The sequence below is a fragment of the Mesoplodon mirus genome, assembly GCF_964341445.2.
Source record: "Mesoplodon mirus genome assembly, chromosome: 4".
NCBI lineage: Eukaryota > Metazoa > Chordata > Mammalia > Artiodactyla > Ziphiidae > Mesoplodon > Mesoplodon mirus.
Genome location: NC_138979.1, coordinates 4,006,563 through 4,026,060, shown reverse-complemented (window position 1 = coordinate 4,026,060; position 19,498 = coordinate 4,006,563). Strand labels below are relative to the sequence as shown.

At 46.5% G+C, this 19,498-nt stretch overlaps 1 protein-coding gene across 4 annotated transcripts in view; it reads left to right on the top strand.

Annotated features, from left to right (window-relative positions):
* EPC1 (enhancer of polycomb homolog 1) overlaps positions 1-19,498 on the top strand; it is a 95,519-nt gene that overhangs the window by 19,617 nt on the left and 56,404 nt on the right. For 2 of the 4 annotated variants that reach the window (XM_082620007.1, XM_082620006.1), the window contains exon 1: positions 8,279-8,766. The exons of 1 other annotated variant lie outside the window; for it this stretch is intronic. In XM_082620007.1, the coding sequence (XP_082476133.1) occupies positions 8,614-8,766 (153 nt within the window). In that variant the 5' untranslated portion in view covers positions 8,279-8,613. Of the gene's footprint in view, positions 1-8,278; positions 8,767-9,915; positions 10,851-19,498 lie in introns of those variants that run through there. One more of the 4 variants, XM_082620009.1, reaches the window with a different exon arrangement.

The window sequence follows — 19,498 nt, the reverse complement described above, 5'->3', positions numbered from 1 at the left end:
GTTCACTTCCTCCTGTCACCAGGATTTTGTGAGGACTCGAGAAATAACGCAATATATTCTCTTCTAATGGGTCATGTGGTGGCGCGGTGCCGATGATGTGTCCCTGGCTGTGTCCTGAGGCTAAGCTGATTTCTTTGCCTTCAAGGTGCTCTCACTCCTGTGAGCGATTACCTAGAAAAGTCTCATAAGGAGGCACTTCATTACTTGACCTCGCTTGACTTGCCTGGGAAATGACTGATTAACACCTTTCAGGCACCGCTCAGCCCGTGACTCCTTCAGTTTTCCGCCCACGTTGTCCTGTGGCAGTCGGGATTGCTGCGTCTCCAGGGACCTCCTCGTCGATCACCACCTTGAATAGTCATCTGGCTTCTCCCAGCCTCCTCTGCTCTTCTCCTGGCCCTTCCGCCTCTGCTGTCTTCTAGATGTTGGTGTTCCCCGCGGTTCCATCCCCAGCCCCTTCTCCTCATTCCATGAATCATTCTTCACACCCATAACCACATTCCTCAGGTTTGAAACCATTCACTTGCCCTTCGCGTCTCTGGAAGAGAGGAGGAACCGGACCCGGAGTGCTTATCTCGGCAATCGGCACAACGTTACTCAAAGTGTCATAAAGAAGAATACATATAGTGAAAGTAAAAGTTTTATTTCGCTTATATTACGTTTCAGATGAATATAGGAGTAAGCTCCTTCCTTGGGTCATAGGAGCAAAGGCACTTCACACGGTCTCTCTCTTGAATGCCTTCTTCCCTGTCAAGGTGTCTTGGTCCACCACCCACTGGTAACTTTGACTTCAACCTTTCAACATAAATTTCTACTTCATTAAACAGCTTTCTTTCTTGTTCCTCTAAGTTTCATCCCTTCACCCCTCATGCACCATTTATACCATACTGATCTGTGTAACACTCAAGTAGTATGTTTCATACACTCAAGATTGTAGGGCACCTAAAGGTTCCTGCATTTCCCTCTCTCCTCCCTCTTGTTTTTGTCCTTCTGCGTCTTACATTGGACCCACACGTAGGCTACAGACAGTGTCTGTCAGTAAGTGCCAGTCACTGGATTAAATAAGGCAACAGTAATTTAAGGGGCTTCCCCGGCGGCGCAGTGGTTAAGAATCCGCCTGCCAATGCAGGGGACACGGGTTCGAGCCCTGGTCCGGGAAGATCCCACATGCCGCGAAGCAACTAAGCCCGTGCGCCACAACTACTGAGCCTGTGCTCTAGAGCCCCCAAGCCACAACTACTGAGCCCATGAGCCACAACTACTGAAGCCCATGCACCTAGAGCTGGTGCTCAGTGACGAGAAGCCACCGCAATGAGAAGCCCACTCACGGCAACAAAGAGTAGCTCCCGCTCGCCTCAACTAGAGAAAGCCCGCACACAGCAACAAAGACCCAACACAGCCAAAAATAAATAAATAAGTATACTGAAAAAACAGTAATTTAACAAAATCCAGTTTAAATATATATATATATATATATATATATATATGTATATATATATATATATTTTTTTTTTTTTTCAGTACGCGGGCCTCTCACTGCTGCAGCCTCTCCCGTTGCCGAGCACAGGCTCTGGATGCGCAGGCTCAGTGGCCATGGCTCATGGGCCTAGCCGCTCCGCGGCATGTGGGATCTTCCCGGACCGGGGCACGAACCCGTGTCCCCTGCATCGGCAGGCGGACTCTCAACCACTGCGCCACCAGGGAAGCCCCGCAAATACATATTTTTAATATACGTGGTTTACTTTTTTTCAATTTTTCTTACTTTCTAAGATGTACTTTTATTCTTCTGGAAAATTGTTGGAGTATATGACATTCCTCTCAAGTACTAAATTGTTATTGTTCAAGTTCCAAATGATTTCCTATTTATGAGTCCCACCAGTTCCCAAACTGCATCTAGTCGTGTCCTCATTAAAATGCTGCCACAGAGGTCTCATCAGCTGCCCACCAGGACGGTAAGGAAAAGATCGGATGATTTAGGGGACCTGGGAATTAAGAAAGGCCAGGCCTAAAAATGGTCAGACTTCACTGGTCACCACCTGCCTCCCACCCCGAGCAGGATGGTGGTCTAAATTTTGGCAAAATCCTTGCTGTGCTAGGAGTAGATTTTCTATAAATTTAGGATTTTACATTACACAATAAGATGTATCATATTTCGTTATCTTCTTTTTTTTTTTTCTTCTAACCCCAATACTGCTGGAACCATTCTGTGGATTTTTTTAAAGTCTAACTCATTCTCACACAGGCCTGTTTGGTTTCAGTCATGAATATTGGAGACACAGTTAAATTGAAATAATTTTGAGCCTGTCCTGCTGTAGTTTGCTAGGATTAATAATTTGCCTTTTATTCTTTCTTTTAAAATTTATTTATTTTATTTATGTTTGGCTGTGTTGGGTCTTCGTTGCTGCGTATGGATTTTCTCTAGTTGCATCGAGCAGGGGCTATTATTCTTCATTGCGGTGCATGGGAGCACGGGCTCTAGGTGCACGGGCTTCAGTAGTTGTGGCACGTGGGCTCAGTAGTTGTGGCTCGTGGGCTTTAGAGCGCAGGCTCAGTAGTTGTGGCGCACGGGCTTAGTTGCTCCGCGGCACGTGGGATCTTCCCGGACCAGGGCTCGAACCCGTGTCCCCTGCATTGGCAGGCAGATTCTTAACCACTGCGCCACCAGGGAAGCCCTCGCCTTTTATTCTTTTAAGGTAGAGGCAGACTGTTTCTGGATATATTCTGAACTTTTTTATTTTATACAAAACATAGTTCTTGAATATTATGTACAGAATTCCATGCATAAATCAACTCTGTAGAGAAATCAGCAGTTCAGATATTGCTTCTGTGACCCCTATTAAATATGCTGCAATGCAATTGCAACATTTACTTTCTAACATACAACACATCATAAAGGGCTTCCAGTTTTTATTTTCCTAAATGTTATTTTGGAAGAATTACTTGATGCCATTTCGCTATAGATTATGAAAATAAAAAGAAAGTGAAGGAAAATGATTACTGCAGGTGAAGATGTATTTAGTACTTTTGCACAATGCTCTCAATTAGAGCACTGTATCATTTTTTTTAATGTTGAGATCATTGTGCATCACACGTCTTGAAGAGGTTAACTGCACATTTCCCAAGTAAATACAAATGCAGTATCTTACTTTATTCTTAGCTCTGTGAGGCTACAGGGATCCTGTCTTGTTTATTATTGTTCTTCTGCACAAACAGCTTTGCCTAGCTGTCTGTAAACATCCAGGAAATATTTGTTGAATGCTCCTGCTACCCAAACTGGTATCAGGATTTATTATTATTATTATTATTAATCTTTTGTCCCATCAATGAGAGTTTATCTTCTTTGGAATTCTTCTCTGAGAATTTAACCTCAGAGAAAGTCGGTCCTAAAGTTAATCCATTTACATGATTCTTTGCTGTCAGCAAACAAATATGCCCACATCTCTCCCACCCTCAAAAACGACGAAACCGGTGGCCCGATACGTCCCCCTTTCTTTCTCTCTGCCTCCTGCCCTGATTGCCAAGCCTCTCTCTCTGCTCACTCCCAGTTCACCCCTCACTTTACTTTATCACCTGGTTTTTGGGGGGTCCACTCTGGAGTCAGATCCCAGGGATTCTGGTCTCAGCATTGCCTCTCACCAGCTTTGAGAGGCAGGACTTGCAACCTCTCTTAACAGGAGGCGCCGCATAGATATTGAAAATTAAGTGAGATGATGCGTTTAAAATGTACTTCTGCGCTGCCTGGCACATAGTAAACGTTCGATAAGTGGTAGTTATCGTTCTTTTTTTTTTTGCGGTACGCGGGCCTCTCACTGTTGTGGCCTCTCCCGCCGCGGAGCACAGGCTCCGGACGCGCAGGCTCAGCGGCCATGGCTCACGGGCCCAGCTGCTCCGCGGCATGTGGGATCTTTCCGGATCGGGGCACGAACCCGTGTCCCCTGCATCGGCAGGCGGACTCTCAACCATTGCGCCACCAGGGAAGCCCAGTTATCGTTCTTACTGATTGAACACTATAATAGGAGTTCAGAGATGAGAAAGACTGACAAAGGCTTAAAAATTATTTTGAATTCACCTAACTACTTACTGATTCCTCTGATTAGGAAATTAGAACCCAGAGAAGTGACGCCGTCCAAATTTCATGAAGGAAGATCACTGAGTTGCATTTTGAAGGATAACAACAGTAGCTTACATCTATTGAATGTTTACTGTGGACTGGAGACCGTATAAATGCTTGACATGGATTGTTTCATTTGATCTTCAAAACATTCCTGTGAAGTAGCATTTCAGTAGCTAGAAGTAGATGGTCTGAAGCTGGACAGGGAGAATAGAGAGAAAGGAATAAAGAAAAAACCTGGAGACAGGAAAGACTTGGCCGATGTCTAAAGCTGGTGATGAGATGTAAAATCCAGAGTGACGAGCTTTTTTGTCTCAAGCAGTAAGGAGAAATGACGTTGGAGAGAGTGAGGCAAAATTATGAGGCCTCGACAACCATGACAAAAAAAAAAAATTGGCTCTATCTAATGAGCAAGATGAATCAGTGACTTGGAGAAGGGAGGATACAGATGGAAGTGGGGCTTCAGGTTCACTGATTTGGGGGCCTGCGCTGCACCGTGAATGCCGGAAGGGCAGTCTGTTCTGTATCTTCATATCCCCCAGGACCCACAGCCTCAACAAGCCACCGCTGGTTCCCAGCCGCCACCGTTAGGAGAGCATTAGCCCCGTTGCCTATAAAGTAGGAGTTTCATCGAGGCTTACTGAAGGAAGGAGCGAAATCAAGGAGACTTGGACTTGGAGGTTGTTTCTAGGGGGGACGTGATGAAAGCTGAGGTGATGGTGAAGACAGTGGGAAAGGAAATAAGGAGGCAAATCTTAGAAACAATTTCAAAGAGCATTTGATGGGACTTGGGCACATACTGGGCATCAACTAATATCTAGAGCTGCATTTCAGGTTTATCATATAGAGCAAAGGGCAGCGTCAGAGCTCTAGCATTTGACATATTCTCGTTGTTGTTTAAGCAGACGTTTTGTATGTGAAATCAATTGCAACGAATCACGTTGCAAGGTGATGATCTTAGGAGCCATTATGATCACCGTTAAAACGTATGTCTCTTTCCTTTCTACTCCTTCTCCCTCCACCCAAGTTCTTGCCAGTTTTATCTTACACCTGTGTTGTTACCATCTCCTACTGAACCCTGGCCAAGTCCACCTTCTCATCTCCACACACACCTGGCAGTTGCCTCCGCCCCGCTTTCTGTCCAGAGAGTTGCCCTCTCCCATGAAGACCTTTTCCTCTACCATCTCACTCCCGTTACCAGTTGGAATATTAGCCATCCTTCAGAACCAAGTCACACGCTATCTTCCCCATAATGTCTGATCAACCCACCTGGAACTGACTGCCTTCTTTCTGAACTCCCAGAGCACTGCATGCCACCATCCTGCCTGGTCCTGGTCATTTTGTTAACAGGGTGACTCCTTAGCAGGATCTTATTTGTATCGCCACCATGATGGTACTGTGTGATGCCTACTTATTCAATAAAGATTTGTGGCGTGAATCAAAACTATTTTAAATACTGCAAGTTCCTTCCCAACCCAAAGCTTCCCTTTGGGGAAAGGCTAGTATATACAGCTTTACATTAGTATGTATCTTTTGCAACATTGTGAATTTCATCTCATTCTTGTTGGGGGTACTTAGAAAAAAAGGGAAGTTTGAGTTGGGAATAGAAAAAGTGAAAGACAGTGCAGGATTAGCCATTTTTGCAAGGGACCTTTGGGTTGGATAAAGGATGCTGAGGAAAATTAAACCGGAGCCTTTATTGCTGCACTCCTGCCCCATAGGAAGGAGGGAAGTGAACTGAATGTAAGAGGCTTGGGACTCCAGCCTGTGGGTCTTTGGGAACCAAGTAAGACCTACAAGTCAGAAATCCAGGGCATTGAGCTGGATGGGGACCGGTGGCAGAAAGAAAATGTCTCTCGGCAGGCAGATCACCTGCAAAAGGCAAGCTTAATTGGTAAGCATGTCTCTGAACCTGCCATGGAGGGTGAGTCTAGAATTTCTAGAGAACAAGGAACTTAGTTGTATAGTGCCCATTATTACTCGTGTAGGATATGGAGAATGTTATCAATAGTCTGTTATTTTAATGAAGGTTTTATATATATATATATATATTCACTTTCTTGGTGGTTCACTCATGACTTAAGACTCTATTTTAGTTCTTAAGTTCCTCAATCAACCGAATTCTACTACTAGGATTTTCAGAAATCTAATATAGTAGGCTGGCGAGGACTACTGTACTAATACCCAGCCAGTATTTTCAGAACTGTTCAACCTGGCTAATTAAGTGTCACGGTCCACAGTGCGGTGAGGATCCCAGAATGTGACACACCCTCTCAGGGCTCTGGGTCTTCCCACGTGCTGCTCCCCTGGCCCAAGATACCTTTCTCCTCTTCAGTTTTGCAACCTTGACCCATACTTACCCTACACAGTTTTTTAAATTTTTTTAATTTTTTTTATTTTTTGCGGTACGCGGGCCTCTCACTGTCGCGGCCCCTCCCGTTGCGGAGCACAGGCTCCGGACACGTAGGCTCAGCAGCCATGGCTCACGGGCCCAGCCGCTCCGTGGCATGTGGGATCTTCCCGGACCGGGGCACGAACCCGTGTCCCCTGCATCGGCAGGTGGACTCTCAACCACTGCGCCACCAGGGAAGCCCCCTACACAGTTTTTACCCCGATATCATCTCCTCCAAAAAGCCTTCCCTGAATGCTTTCATTAGAGCCACTCCCTCCCCACGGATTGGGTGCCACTCCTGCCTGGTTCCAAATAGCCTGAGCTCTCGCACTCACACTTACCCCAGGTGTGGCAGCTGCCATCCACCGGTCCTGCTCCCACCATGTAATCTCCTCTGGGAGTCCTGTGGGTGCTGAGTAATTAGCAGCATACTTAGAGGGCCGTGAAGTCTCAAAAAATGTTTGCTCATTGAATGAATAAATGCATCGTCTTAGTATAGGACATGTAGATGAATGTCCATCTGCCGCATGGTAGGTGAGCTGTCAGTATTAGAGTTTGAGGATAATTTTGACGACCTGCAATCCGTTTTCTCCCCACCCCAGAGGGTGGTAGCGAAGCCAGCCTGAAAGACAGCACTTTGCTTCTGTGCCTTAAGCCAATAACAGTTCCCATCCAATCCAGTATTTAAGAATAGTAATTATTTTTACTAGGTATCCCCCGGGGAGAAAAGCGGAGCTACAGGACATTTTTGTATCTCGGCAAATATTTGAAAATTTGCTGTCAAACCTATTAAACCCACTGCAACAGTCTTTCGGATTTTTAAAATATTCTACTGCAAAGAGCTTTCTGGATACTCATTTTCGTGTGTAATATAAGCCACATGGTAGCTATCACGTCTATCTAAATCTCTTCTAACAATACATCTTTTCCTTTTTTTTCTTTAAGTTTTCTTTTTTGGATTGACAGGAGCACTATAGGTCTTCATATAATTCAATTGTATAAAGTTTTTCAGAGGACAAATGATAAGTGTCAACCCATGGCTATGCTGAAGCAGCATTTTCTTCCAGTGTAGAAAAATCATCCGGCTCTCAAATTTTGAAGTGTCTTGCTTTAAAAAATTTTTCCCTGAAGGTTACGGTGTCCAGTAATAATTATTCCCTTTGCTTCGATGACAATAAAAGAGTGCGGGTCGATAAAATGCAGGATGAAAAAATAAAAACCCACCAAAATCCTACTTTGGAGCAACGTAGGACGCCTCCTGTTTACACGGAGCGCAATGATGGGAGCTGACCCAGGATCCACGCGGAGCCCATCAAATACAATCCAGAGTTTCGTTAGACGGAAAGATAATGGTTGGTAAAAGTTCCGGCAAAGTAGCATCCTGCCCCGAATGCCATCTGCATTTTCGTTATGAGACCTGAAGCGCCGCGCCGGCCCGGGCTGGGGGCGCCCGCTCTGCCACTCCCAGGCCGGGCCGCCGGCAGTGACAGGTGCCCGGGCCGCCGCCGCCGCCGCCGCGCCGAAAGCCGGCGCGCGAGGGGCGGTCGCTTCCCTGCACCCTCGCCTGTCAACCAGCGGCGCCGGGCGGGAGCGAGCGCGGGCGGCGGGCAGCGGGCGCGCGGGGCGGGGAGGTCGGCCGTGGCCCCCGGCGCCCGAGCGCCCCGCGCGTCCCGGCCCGGCCCGGCCTGTTGGCGGCTGCGGGGGCGGGGGCCGGGCGGCCCGGCGCGGGGAGCGGGGCCGGGCGCCGGGGGTTGGCGGGACGCGCGCTCCGTGCCGGCGCCCGGCCTCGAGCCCGCGCTCCCCCCCCCGCGTGCCCGCGCCGCTGCGCGATGCAGTGTGGGGAATGGCTGGGGTTGGCTGAAGAGCGCACAGTGGAGTTTTAATGTCCGCCATGTTGGCCATGGCGTATTGAGGAGAGCGAGCGAGAGAGGAGCGGAGCGGCTCGGCCTCCCACCTCCCGGCGGCTCTGAGTGCCCGGACGGCGGGGTCCGCGCTCCGCCCCTCCAGTCCCCGGCAGCGGCGGGCGAGTGGGGACCGAACCCCCGGTTCTCCATGATCCCGCTGGCCGGGGCCGTTTCCCCAGAGCGGAGAGGTATCTGCTGCGCCTGAGATGAGTAAACTGTCGTTTCGGGCGCGGGCGCTAGACGCCTCGAAGCCGCTGCCGGTTTTCCGCTGTGAGGATCTGCCCGACCTGCACGAATACGCCTCGATAAACCGGGCCGTGCCGCAGATGCCCACCGGAATGGAGAAGGAAGAGGAGTCGGTACGTGTTAACTCCCCTGTCCGACCCACCGCCGGGCCCCGCTCCCTCCGCTGCCTGCGGCGGCGGCGGCGGAGCGCAGACCCACACAAAATGGCCGCCATCTTCTCTCCGCCGCCGACTCCCGTCGCCGGCGGAGCCTTTACCCCGCCGCCCCCGGCCTCTCCCCCCGGCCGCCGCGGCCCGGCGGGGCCTCCTGTCGGGCCACCCGCCGACCCCGGCCCCTCGGACCCGGGCCCCGCGGAGTTCGGGCGCCCGCAAGGCACAAAAGGGGTCACGTGACGAGGCTGCCGGCAGCCATTTTGTGGTCGGAGCGCTTGGGCTGGGCCTTGTGCATCCGGAGAGGGAGCGGGCGGGCGGGCGGGCGGCGGGGGGTGCGGCGGCCGGGCCGCGGAGGCCCCGCCTGCAGACCTCTCCGCGGGCCGCTGGGTGGCGCTCTGGGGCCGGCTCGGCCTTCGCGCTCCGCCGGCGCCGGCAGCGCAGGTTCCGTGCGCTTGGGGGCCGTGCTCTCCCGGCGGCCTGGGAGGCTGGCGGGGCCGGCGCGGCCCACGTGGAGCCGCCGAGGGGCCGGGCGGGGGCGGCGGGAGCCCTGCCGCGGAAGGTCGCGGCCCCCGAGCCGCCCTGAGCCGACTTAGGTGCTTCGTCCTCTTTGTGGGACTTGTGCCTCCATCCCTCCCCAGTCTTACCTGGTCGGACTCCTCCTGACTTTTCCTTTGATCCTTGAGAATATGTTGCGGGTTTGGGGGGCGGTACTACGTGGCTCTTCTGGAGCCTGTAACGTTATTAGTTGCTTCCCTAATAAAACCTGAGTCCGCCCGATGGCTGGGTTTCTCGAGCTGGGGGAGAAAGGACCCCATGTAAGCAGGTGTTAACAGATGTACCTGTTGGAAGACGGCTTTCTTACCCGCCACCGAACTCAGGTTAAGTGAACCCCTTCCTAGAAATCTTAACCTGGAGGTGTTTCGGTTGGGTGGGCTTCGGCATGTAAGTGTCGACGGCTCCCGGACGCCGTACCGCAGCGGCGGCTCTCCCTGGTCGTGGAAGTTGGGCTCAGACCCACGGATAATAGGCTCTTCCCCTCGTTCCCCCAGGTCCTTGGCAGGGTCACTTGATGGCTTCTCACCCTAAGGAATTGCATACCTTGGTTTTCAGGTACAGCCACTTAAACGGGGGGCAGTGTGTTGACAGTTCCAGGAAGTCGAGGAGTCGCTGGATTGGTGCTACAGTTTTGTGGTGGAAAATCGTTCTGTCATACCTCTGTTTGGTGCTGTAAGAATTTTCTAAATGCAGAAATCCTGCTCTGTAACGTCGATTTCGAAAAATAAAGCTGTTTAAACTCCTTGGGTGGTTTGACCTTTCAAAGTCAAATAGTGGTGACCGTCGCATGTTCTTTCCGAGAGAGTAGTGTCTTAGCGTGTGGAGTAGTTGAGATTGCCCAGCGCGGTCCTGACCTTTAAGCACGTTGCCTGTGAGACACCACCTCTCAACTTGTTTTACTTGTATCAGCGGCAGAGTAGAATGGTGCCGCTTGTTTATTTTTAAATAAGTGATTTGTTTTGAAAAATTAAAGTACTTGTGACTGCAGAACCTCGTCTTTTGGTTTTATTTTTGTTTCCAAGTTTTGCAGGTAATACTTTCAAATTGGGGTGTCGTCGTTACCACTGCCCTGGAAATTAATTGGTAGTTCCTGTTTTGCAGCCGAGGAAGGGGAGAGCTTTGATAACAGATAACACTGCAGTACACTTTAAAATTCAGTGAAGTCTTGCTCCTCGGAGCACTTTGGACTGTCCCAAGGGCCCCAACCTGAAATCAGAGCTGAGCTCAACTGAAGTATCAAGGCTTATTAAGTTTTTACGGATCATTTCTGTTCACTGAAATGATTTTGACGTTTTGTAGTTCATTGTTTTCTAACATGTGGAGTCCCTATTTTTGAGGGATTTTTTTTTTCCCCTTCAGACTACCTTTTCCCATCGTCCGTGTAGAATTTGTTTCACTTCACATCCAACCAAAACTATGACCAGTGAAACACAGACTTCAGGAATAGTCACTGAACTGAACAGAAGAATGTAAACAGTCCCAGGCAAACAGCTGCTCTCCAGTCCTGCGACTGGAGCTGGCGGGGGGGGGAGGAGGCTCTGTAGATCACAGGATTGAAAGTAGCATGTTAGCCCTGAAATGTATGCCAAGCACAAATAAAGGTAATTGAATTCCGGGTTAGCCTGAGGAGAAGAAACTTTTTGATAATTTGCTGAAGGATGATGTGCTTTGTATAAAGACGAACTTATGCCTCCGATTGACACGTCAGGGTCAGGAGCGATCTAGAACCTGAATTGAGTGTCTAGTTTAGAAAACGTGTAATCCTATGTTGATCATGAAAGATAGGGCAGAATTAGATGAGGACAGTATTGTATATATGTCACCTCATTAAGAAGGCATTTTATGATCAAATATATCTGGAATATTGTCATGTGAACTGTACCTGCTGACTGTTGCCATATTTTGTTTCTGTGGTAAACGTGGCAGAAATGCTAGGTGTAAACACAGGAAAAATAACACTAAAGTATTCCCATTTAACTAATTTTAATATAAGCTGAACGCACTGCCTTAATTAGGCATGCCTCTTAATTTTTAAGAAACAACTTTAAGTAGAAGTCCCCCCTCCCCTCCAAACATGAATTCTACTCAACTTCAGAAGTTAGTTGTTAGTCCTTTTTTGATGAGGATTGAGAAATAACTCCAGATTGTAATAAACTGAAGGACTTGACTGCAACATAGATGTTAGAGATTCAGTGTCTCAATTGCTATAATGTGATACGTTGTAACTTGCTATGTCAAAAAGTAACAGTTGATACATGCTTTGATTTAATGAATAACAAGTAATTTTCAGATGATGGGAAATCAATACGCTGTCAGCTCTAAATATGAAATAAGTTCCTTAATTTAAACACATGGGGGGGGCAGAGGTTGCACCATTATAATTTTTTAACATTTTAATTTTCAAATTATAATCTTAACTTTAAGGTTAGAAATGTTGAAATACTACTTAGTGCCATGGCTTCACCTTTAAATGAAAGGGTAGTTTTTCCAAGCTATCAGTACAATCGAATGTTTTCGTTACAATTGGAGCTTTACGTTTTCCTTTATGGTTACTTCTCACTTCAGGAAAGACATTCTGAAAAAGTTGGTTTTAAAGTGACACTCAACAAAGTGGAGCTGCTTGGTTCCTCTAGTAGTTTTACTTTTTTCATTGAGATGCCAGAGTGTGTGACTCCATATACTGTAAGGGGTGGAGGCTTAACCTCTTCTCCAGCCGAAGAGAAGGGAAGGAAGTGTGACGGTAATTAAAACGTTAATGATGATACCGCCTTGTTACTGCCCTACGCAGCCACCTTTGGGACTGTTGGGTGTAGGGCCCAGCCATAGCAGTCCAACACCTGGTTTTAATAGGGTTCTAATCAGACGTATAGTCCCATACCCCTCTCTTTCCTCTCTTCAAACTGTATCCTTCGTTAGTGGCCAGTATACAACGTTAAGAAAACCAAGTTTATAAAGTAGACAGGTAGGTGTTTTTTGTTTTTAATTACGGGTTAAAGTGGAAATACGTACATATCTCTGTTAAGAGGAAAAGTAGTTAAGCACTACATTTTCAAAACGATAAAAATCTAGTTTGCTTTATAAAAACAAGCTTAAATCACTTTAAGTGATAAGTTTAAAGTCCGATTTCTCATTTTTCTGACAGAAACTAAGAACCTTTTCCTTCAAAATTTTGTAAACCAAGATTTCTTAGTCCTTAATCTAGATTCCTCCATTCTGTCCACTGCATTGGAAGTGAAAAGAAATATGTGAAGTTGCAACTGTACTAGAAGCAAAGCTTAATTTTTACAGCTAGTTTGAATTAGAAAGGAATTGAGGATATTGGGTTTTCCATTAAGTAGCAAATAATTTAAGTCAAAGATAATTGAGAAGCAATAATGAAGTCTAGTTCCAACTTTCTGTCCTGCCCAAGATATTTTTGAGTGTATCAGCTGGGTTCTGAGGGTTATGTGGAAATGATGATAGAAGTAGTGAATTCCCATGATACGCATATACGGTTTTGTGACAGTGTATTTTCCTTGGGAGGAAATTCGTGTTTGTCATCAGTTTCTCAAGGTATTGATAAAGGCAGAAAGCCCAAGGTTAAGATTTGCTGTTCTAGAAATTTCAACAGTCATTTTGGTTTCATCAGTATGGAAGTTATTACATAGACTTAATCAGAGAAGAAAAATTAAAGGCAAAAATTAATCGGCAAAAATAACTCTGGAAGACTGAGGCCTCTTACCCACAAAAGGGGCCTCTTACCCACAAAAGGAGCCTCTTGAAAACTGTAGGGCCTGGTGCCTAAAGTGTTAATATTTAATATTAGCTCTTGTTTCGGTGTGCTGTTTGATATTTAAGATTTTGGATTAGTACCATTTGTACTTAGACTTCATTTTCTTATAAAACAATAATGAAAACTAATGGGCTTATGTGTCTAATGGTGTTTTGTGGGTGCTTGTGATCTGTAATGGAATTTATGCAGAACTACCTTTTCTTTCTGTTAATCAACAGGACTTAATTAAAAGTGCCATCTAAATACAGGAGAGCTTAAATCTTGTAAATAAGGAATAATAACCTGTGCTTACAGGTTCATGAATTTGTGGATAGAATTAAATATTAAACTAGCCATTCCTAATAGTATCTAAGACTAGGTTTTAGTTTAGTCTATATATTGCATTCTACTATATCGTGGTCTGTAGTAGTAGTAATGGGAGAGAAACGGAAGATGTATGTGTATCTACATACGTACATAATGGCAAGAGATGAAGGTGTGGATTCTGACTATGTGATTCCATTTTTCTGAAAAGTTAAGGGTAGTTTTTATCAGCAATTGGTTAAAACGTAATTTTAAAGTAGAGGGTAGCATTTTATATAATGGAATGATGGTATGGTTTGTGATTCTATTTCTTAGAAGAAGACAACCCACAAGGAAATGAGAATTTTATATTGTAATTTGGGAGTAAAATGACTTCTGAGTCTCCAAGTGCAAAAACAGTATGAAAGCATGAAGTAAGCACATAGGCAGAACTAGATAGTGTCTTTTACTCTTAAAGTAAAAGCTTTTGAACCCTTGAAGCGTGACTTATATTAATGTCACAATAACTCCTCTGTAAGAATAAATCCATTTACAGGGAAACCACCAGGAAAAGAAGTGATTCAGATGTTTTAAACGACTTGCTAGAACTACTTTCAGGGAATTACTTGAAGCTTAACTGTTGACTTCTGCCCATTATCTTGGTCAAGTTTACTAAAGCCTCTGATAATAGTTAATGATTTTGAGCAATTTCAGTATTTTAAACAGAGTGGATACTTAACTTTTCACCTTTAAATATGTGAATTGAATTTCATCCACCAACCCCACTGTAGGTAGATGAAAACCAAAAACAAACGTGCTGTTCATAACTCTACCGCGACCCATGATCTGAGTTGTCTCTTTGATGAGTAGGGATATAATCAGTTCTTTAAAAGAGAAAGCCCTTCTTCGATTATTTGTTGTCATGGAGGTTATCCTTAAGAAGTTGGTTCAGCTTCAGATACGCCTGGTGACAGTTTGCTGAGTTTTGCAACGCATTATTAAAGCAAATCATTTTGGTTGAATTTCCTTTGGTACAGCAAGTGCTGGCTGAAGAAGCATGACGCAGCCTTAGGGTAAATCCAGGGGCAAAGATCAACTGAGGTTTGAAATATCCTGTGGGTGATTTACTAAAGGTTCAGATCTTCTTTCTATATTGGGATGAATTATTTTGATTTTCTTAGAATCACAAGTACCAGTGGTATATCCTCTGAGAAGAAGGTGCTTTGGCATTTGTGGCCTTTGACAAGTCAGCTGAGCTTACTGGATGCACTTCAGTTTCTTCATGTGCCAGCGCTCTCCTGACCTACCTTATGTGGGAGGTGGAGCTCTGGGGAGTGAATCAGACGTATCCGTGAAAATGCTGTACACATGCATTTCATTATTACCAAATACTAAGTGAATGTTCATGCTGGCCTTTTTGTTGCTGTTCAAAACTACTTACATTTGTACAATCCCTTGTATTTAGGATTGTCTGGTATAAATATGTTAGATGTGTTGTCTACCCTCCGAGGATTGTATGATGTAGTTGTGAAAAGTTGTCTCTTTAAATTTAGGTAATTATTAATTGGGAAGAGCATCAGGCTGGGAGTTACTAGACCTGAGACCTCATCCACCTTCTGACTGTGTGTGCACATGCGTGTGTGTGCGTGCACACGCGTGCTTGCATGCTCTCACACACCCGGGTTTTCTTAACTGCAAGATGAAGTAGGGCCGTGATAGTTTCCTGTAGTAACGAGCATATACTGTTACCAATGCATTTAGGTCTGTTAACTTATGTATTTTATGTGTTTATAGAATAATCATTAAATCTTTAATTAGTTGATGGCTTCATTCGCACTCTACATAAATACAGTTTACACAGAAGTAAAGGTAACCTGGGTGCATGGATAATTGGTTCCAGTTTAGTCTAGAAGGCTTGTGTTTTAAAGCACTTAAAGAATATAAGTCGGTTGCAGTAGTCACAGAATGCTTTTATTGTTATCAGAGTTTGAAATTAGAATCAGAATATTGTATTGAAGGTTGCAAATTTGTGCTTTACCTATAAGATAATGAGAGTCTGAAGGGGAAACAAAATCTAAATATGGCTGTTTTGAAGTCTAAAGCAAGAATTTGATCATTATTCTAATGGCTAAGTGAAGATTTTTGAGGTATATTGTACAAAGACTAAGAAAATATAGATAAATCCAATTTCATTCACTTTTGTAGCAAATATTTATTGTGCACTTACCGTGAACTAAGGACTGTTACGGGCTCTGTGGATCCGACAGTCAGCAAACAGTTCCCTTTTTCATGGATGTCACATTCTAGCACGTAGGCCCTATGAGGGCAGGACTTTTTGTTTGCTTTGTTCACTGATGTTTTTTCAGCACCTGAAATAGTGCCTGGCACATAGTAAGTGTTCAGTATTTGTTTAGTTGAATGACTGAATTCTAATGGGAAAACAGAGGCAAAAAGCGAATGAATGAAAGTGGCGGTGGATCAAGACAGTATAGAATTTCAGGTGGCAGGAGGAGGATAGAGATTTCTTTGTGTGGAGGGTCAAGGCTCGCGGGCTCTGAAACTTGAAGTGGGAGGAGCCAGCCCTGCGACGGCCTGCATGGAGAACGTGCCAGGCAGAGAGACTGCAGATGCAGGGAGCCCAGGCAAGGGGCAGACGGCCAGTGTGGCTAGAGGGCAGCGAAGAGGGTTGAGCAGTACGAGGACTGAGAGGACCCAGTCGGGGGTCCGTATCTGGTGAGGCGTTGCAGGCTGCTGCACGGAGCTGGGGTGGTTCTGAGGTGAAGTAACAAGCCTTTAGAGAGTTTCAGGCAAGGCAGGGCCATGATCCGGTTTATGTCTTGGCAAGGTTATTCTCGCTACCATGTGCAGAATGAGTCGTACCGGGCAAGAGTGGCTCTAACCAGGGTGGTGGTGGGGAAGAAGAGAAATGGGTAAACTGGAGGTATCGTTTGAGGGTAGGACCAACAGAACTTGGCTGACAGATTAGAATGTACTATGTGGAGAGAAGGAATCAAGGATTAATCCCTGATCTTTACCTTGAGCAGCTGGGTGGATGGGTGATTAGGCCCCTGCTTCCTGACGCAGGGAAGATTGGAGGAGGGAGGGTTTATAAAGGATGGACTTGCTGCTCAGTTTGAAGTGCCTCTTACTCATTTGTGTTTAGCTGGATACACAAGAATGTAAGCTAGAGCAATCTGCAGTAGAGGTGCACAATTCAGAAGTCATGGGCTGTACGATAAATTTGAAGGTCTTTGGGTTACAGGTGTTTTTAAAGCTGTGCATGGAGGCTCAAGAAGAGGAGGAGCTATTAGAGAATTAGGAAGAAAGTGAGGATAAAGGTGTCTCAAGAAGAAAGGACATTGGTTAAATCCGTCTACTGAGAAGATGAGTGAGGGGAAAGTGACCGTTTGATTTGATTAGATATGTGCCATTGGCCTATTTTGATGGCATGGTGGGAAGGAAAGCCTGAGTGGAATAGAAGAAACACTGAAAGATAAATAAAAGGGTCAGAGCAAGTATAGGCGACTCCTTGGAATAGTTGTGCTGGGAAGAGACACTGAAAAAATAGCCGGGGGGGATTGGGGGCATCAACAAATCATTTCTTTTAAAAATTAGTTACAAAGTTCAGGCAGACGCAAAGTAGGGAAGCTAAGCTGAGTCCTCCATTGCCCAGGCCACAGGCACAGGTAGGGGAGGCCCCGGATAGAGCCTGCCAGCCTCCTGGAGTTGAAGAGGCAGAGAATTCAGTTTGGGGAGGCTACAGTGGCTTCAGGGCTAGGTACCAGAGATGCACCGAGGTCTGCAGAGAGGTCCCCTGGAGTCTCAAGCCGAAAACTGGTCTGAGCCTGTCTGGTGGTGGGGGGCGGGGGGAAGCACCTGGAAAGATGTAGGAGGGACACTTCTGGGAGCTCACACAGGTCTGGGAATATGTTATGTCCTCAGTGACCAGAGTGGAAAGACCTCCTAATGCAGAGGGCATCAGATAAAGAGTTCTCAGGGGGTCATTTCCTTAGTGGTAGGGCCCAATTAGCTCTAGACTAAACCGTTCTGGACTTACCCTAATAAAGACTAAACAGTAGCCTCAAAAGGAGCCAACTAATTTCAGATAACTGTGTCCCAGAGTAAAGCCCCACAATGTTTAGAGGAATACTAAAAGATCCTACAACATAAAACTTAGTGTTTGGCATCCAGTTAAAAAAAAAAATCACCAGGTATGCAAAGATGCTGGAAAATCTAACCAATAACTAAGGAAAAAGTTAGTCAACAGAAAGAGACGTAGAAATAACCCAGGTAATAGAGTTAGTAGACAAAATTGTTAAAATGGCTATTATAAATAAGTCACTAGAACTAGTGTCATCGTTGGAATGGTGTCATTAAAAAGGATGAAATAATCCTATTTCCTCTCCTACTCGACGACTTTGTTCCTAAAAACTGTTTCCTATCTTTTCCTGGATTGGTTTCATGGAGGGCTTGGGCACTGATTTAAGCAGAAGTACTTTTTCCTTTTTAGAAGTAAGGAAGGACATGATATGACCAGTGGTAGAGTTGGCAGTGGGAGGGTGGGGTATTTATTCTGATTCTATTGCCTCTGTGCAGTATGAGGTGACGTCATCACCTAAGCAAGGGGGGGCCTTGAGACGAAGGTATGTGTGGGAAGCTCACCTACTAGAGAAGTGTAACAGGACTGATGGGCTAGCTGGGGGCTCAGGGTTTGTGATCATTTTAAGTGATCTTAAAATGATCTGCTCACTTGGGCAGTTGGAATGCAAGCATTCAACTTGAGTTCAAGAATAAAGCAGGTATATAATAAGGTTTTTCTAGGGTTGAGGTTTGCCCAGCAAGTACAAAGGGGGGAAAGGGGGATGAGGGCATTAAAAGTATGCGTGAGGTACATGATCATGATAGACCTGGATCCAAACTGGTGAAGCAGGGAAAGGAAGGCCTCAGGGAGCTGGTGCGGAACGGGGAAGTGGTCGGACACACCGGGATGGCTCTGCGGGGGAGGGGTGCCGTGCTGGAACGGGGGAGCCTGAGCCAGGAGGGTGCCAGTTAAAGAGTGAGATGCTTGAGTTTCGACTGCAGCGGTGTATCGTCCACGTAGACGTCGTTACTCAGGGTGATGCCGAAGGTGTGGGAATAGTTGAGAAGACCGTGAGCTCTGACTGAGCAACAGAGTGGATACGGCAGCTCCGAGGAGAGGGAGTGACGGTGTGAACCCCTGAGGGGTTAGGGTTTCTGAAAGGACAGCGGAGAGGAAATGGTGTGGCCTGGCAGTGGGGGGCAGGGAGGCCACTTAGCCTGTCTGTAAGTGTGCGGGACGTGGGAAGATGCACAGCTTCTCCTGGAAGGGCTCCGGGAGTGCTGCTTCTGGAAGACACTGCCAGGCTTAAAATAGAGCAAGGGGGTGAGGGAACGTTGAAAGAGGCTGAGACTGTGGAGAGGAGTTTACTGATGCGTCTTATTCTAGAGAACAGCGTGGAAGTGTGGGGGAGGGGGGAAGAGCAGAAGACTGGGTCAGATTAGGGGACGTTGGGTCAGAGTGGTAGTAAGAGCTAGAGTCACGCTGTCAAGTCGTGAACTCGTTGGTAATGGGTGTGAGGAACGATGGGATTTATCCGGCCAACCTCCGACGCTCGGATGGTCCACAATCCCTTCCTGCCGCTGGGGACGGGGGGGAAGAGCCCAAAGCAGGGGCGGCCCCACTAGACAGGCACTGGTGGTTCGATGAACTCCGAGGCCTGTCACTCCTGCCGCTCAGGTGTGTAATAATCTGTCCAGAGAAGAGCTTGTGTACGGCGCGCCTGCTTCAGGACCGAGGAAATGGGCCTTTACGGTTGTTACTGGGCGCCTGAGAACTCTCCCTCCTCTGCAGTGCTTCTCGACCCTGCACCAGTCGCTCACCCTCAGAACGTTCTGGAAAATTAGGGGGGGGGTGTTTTTGATTGTCACAGGTTTGGGGGAGGTGCTTTGGGGGCCAGGAACAATGCAAGTGCCACCACGCAGAGGACAGCCTGGCAAAACAAAGAATTGCCTGTTTGACTTTTTGACTGTCCCGCAGAACATCCCAGTTGGTGAGATTTCCAT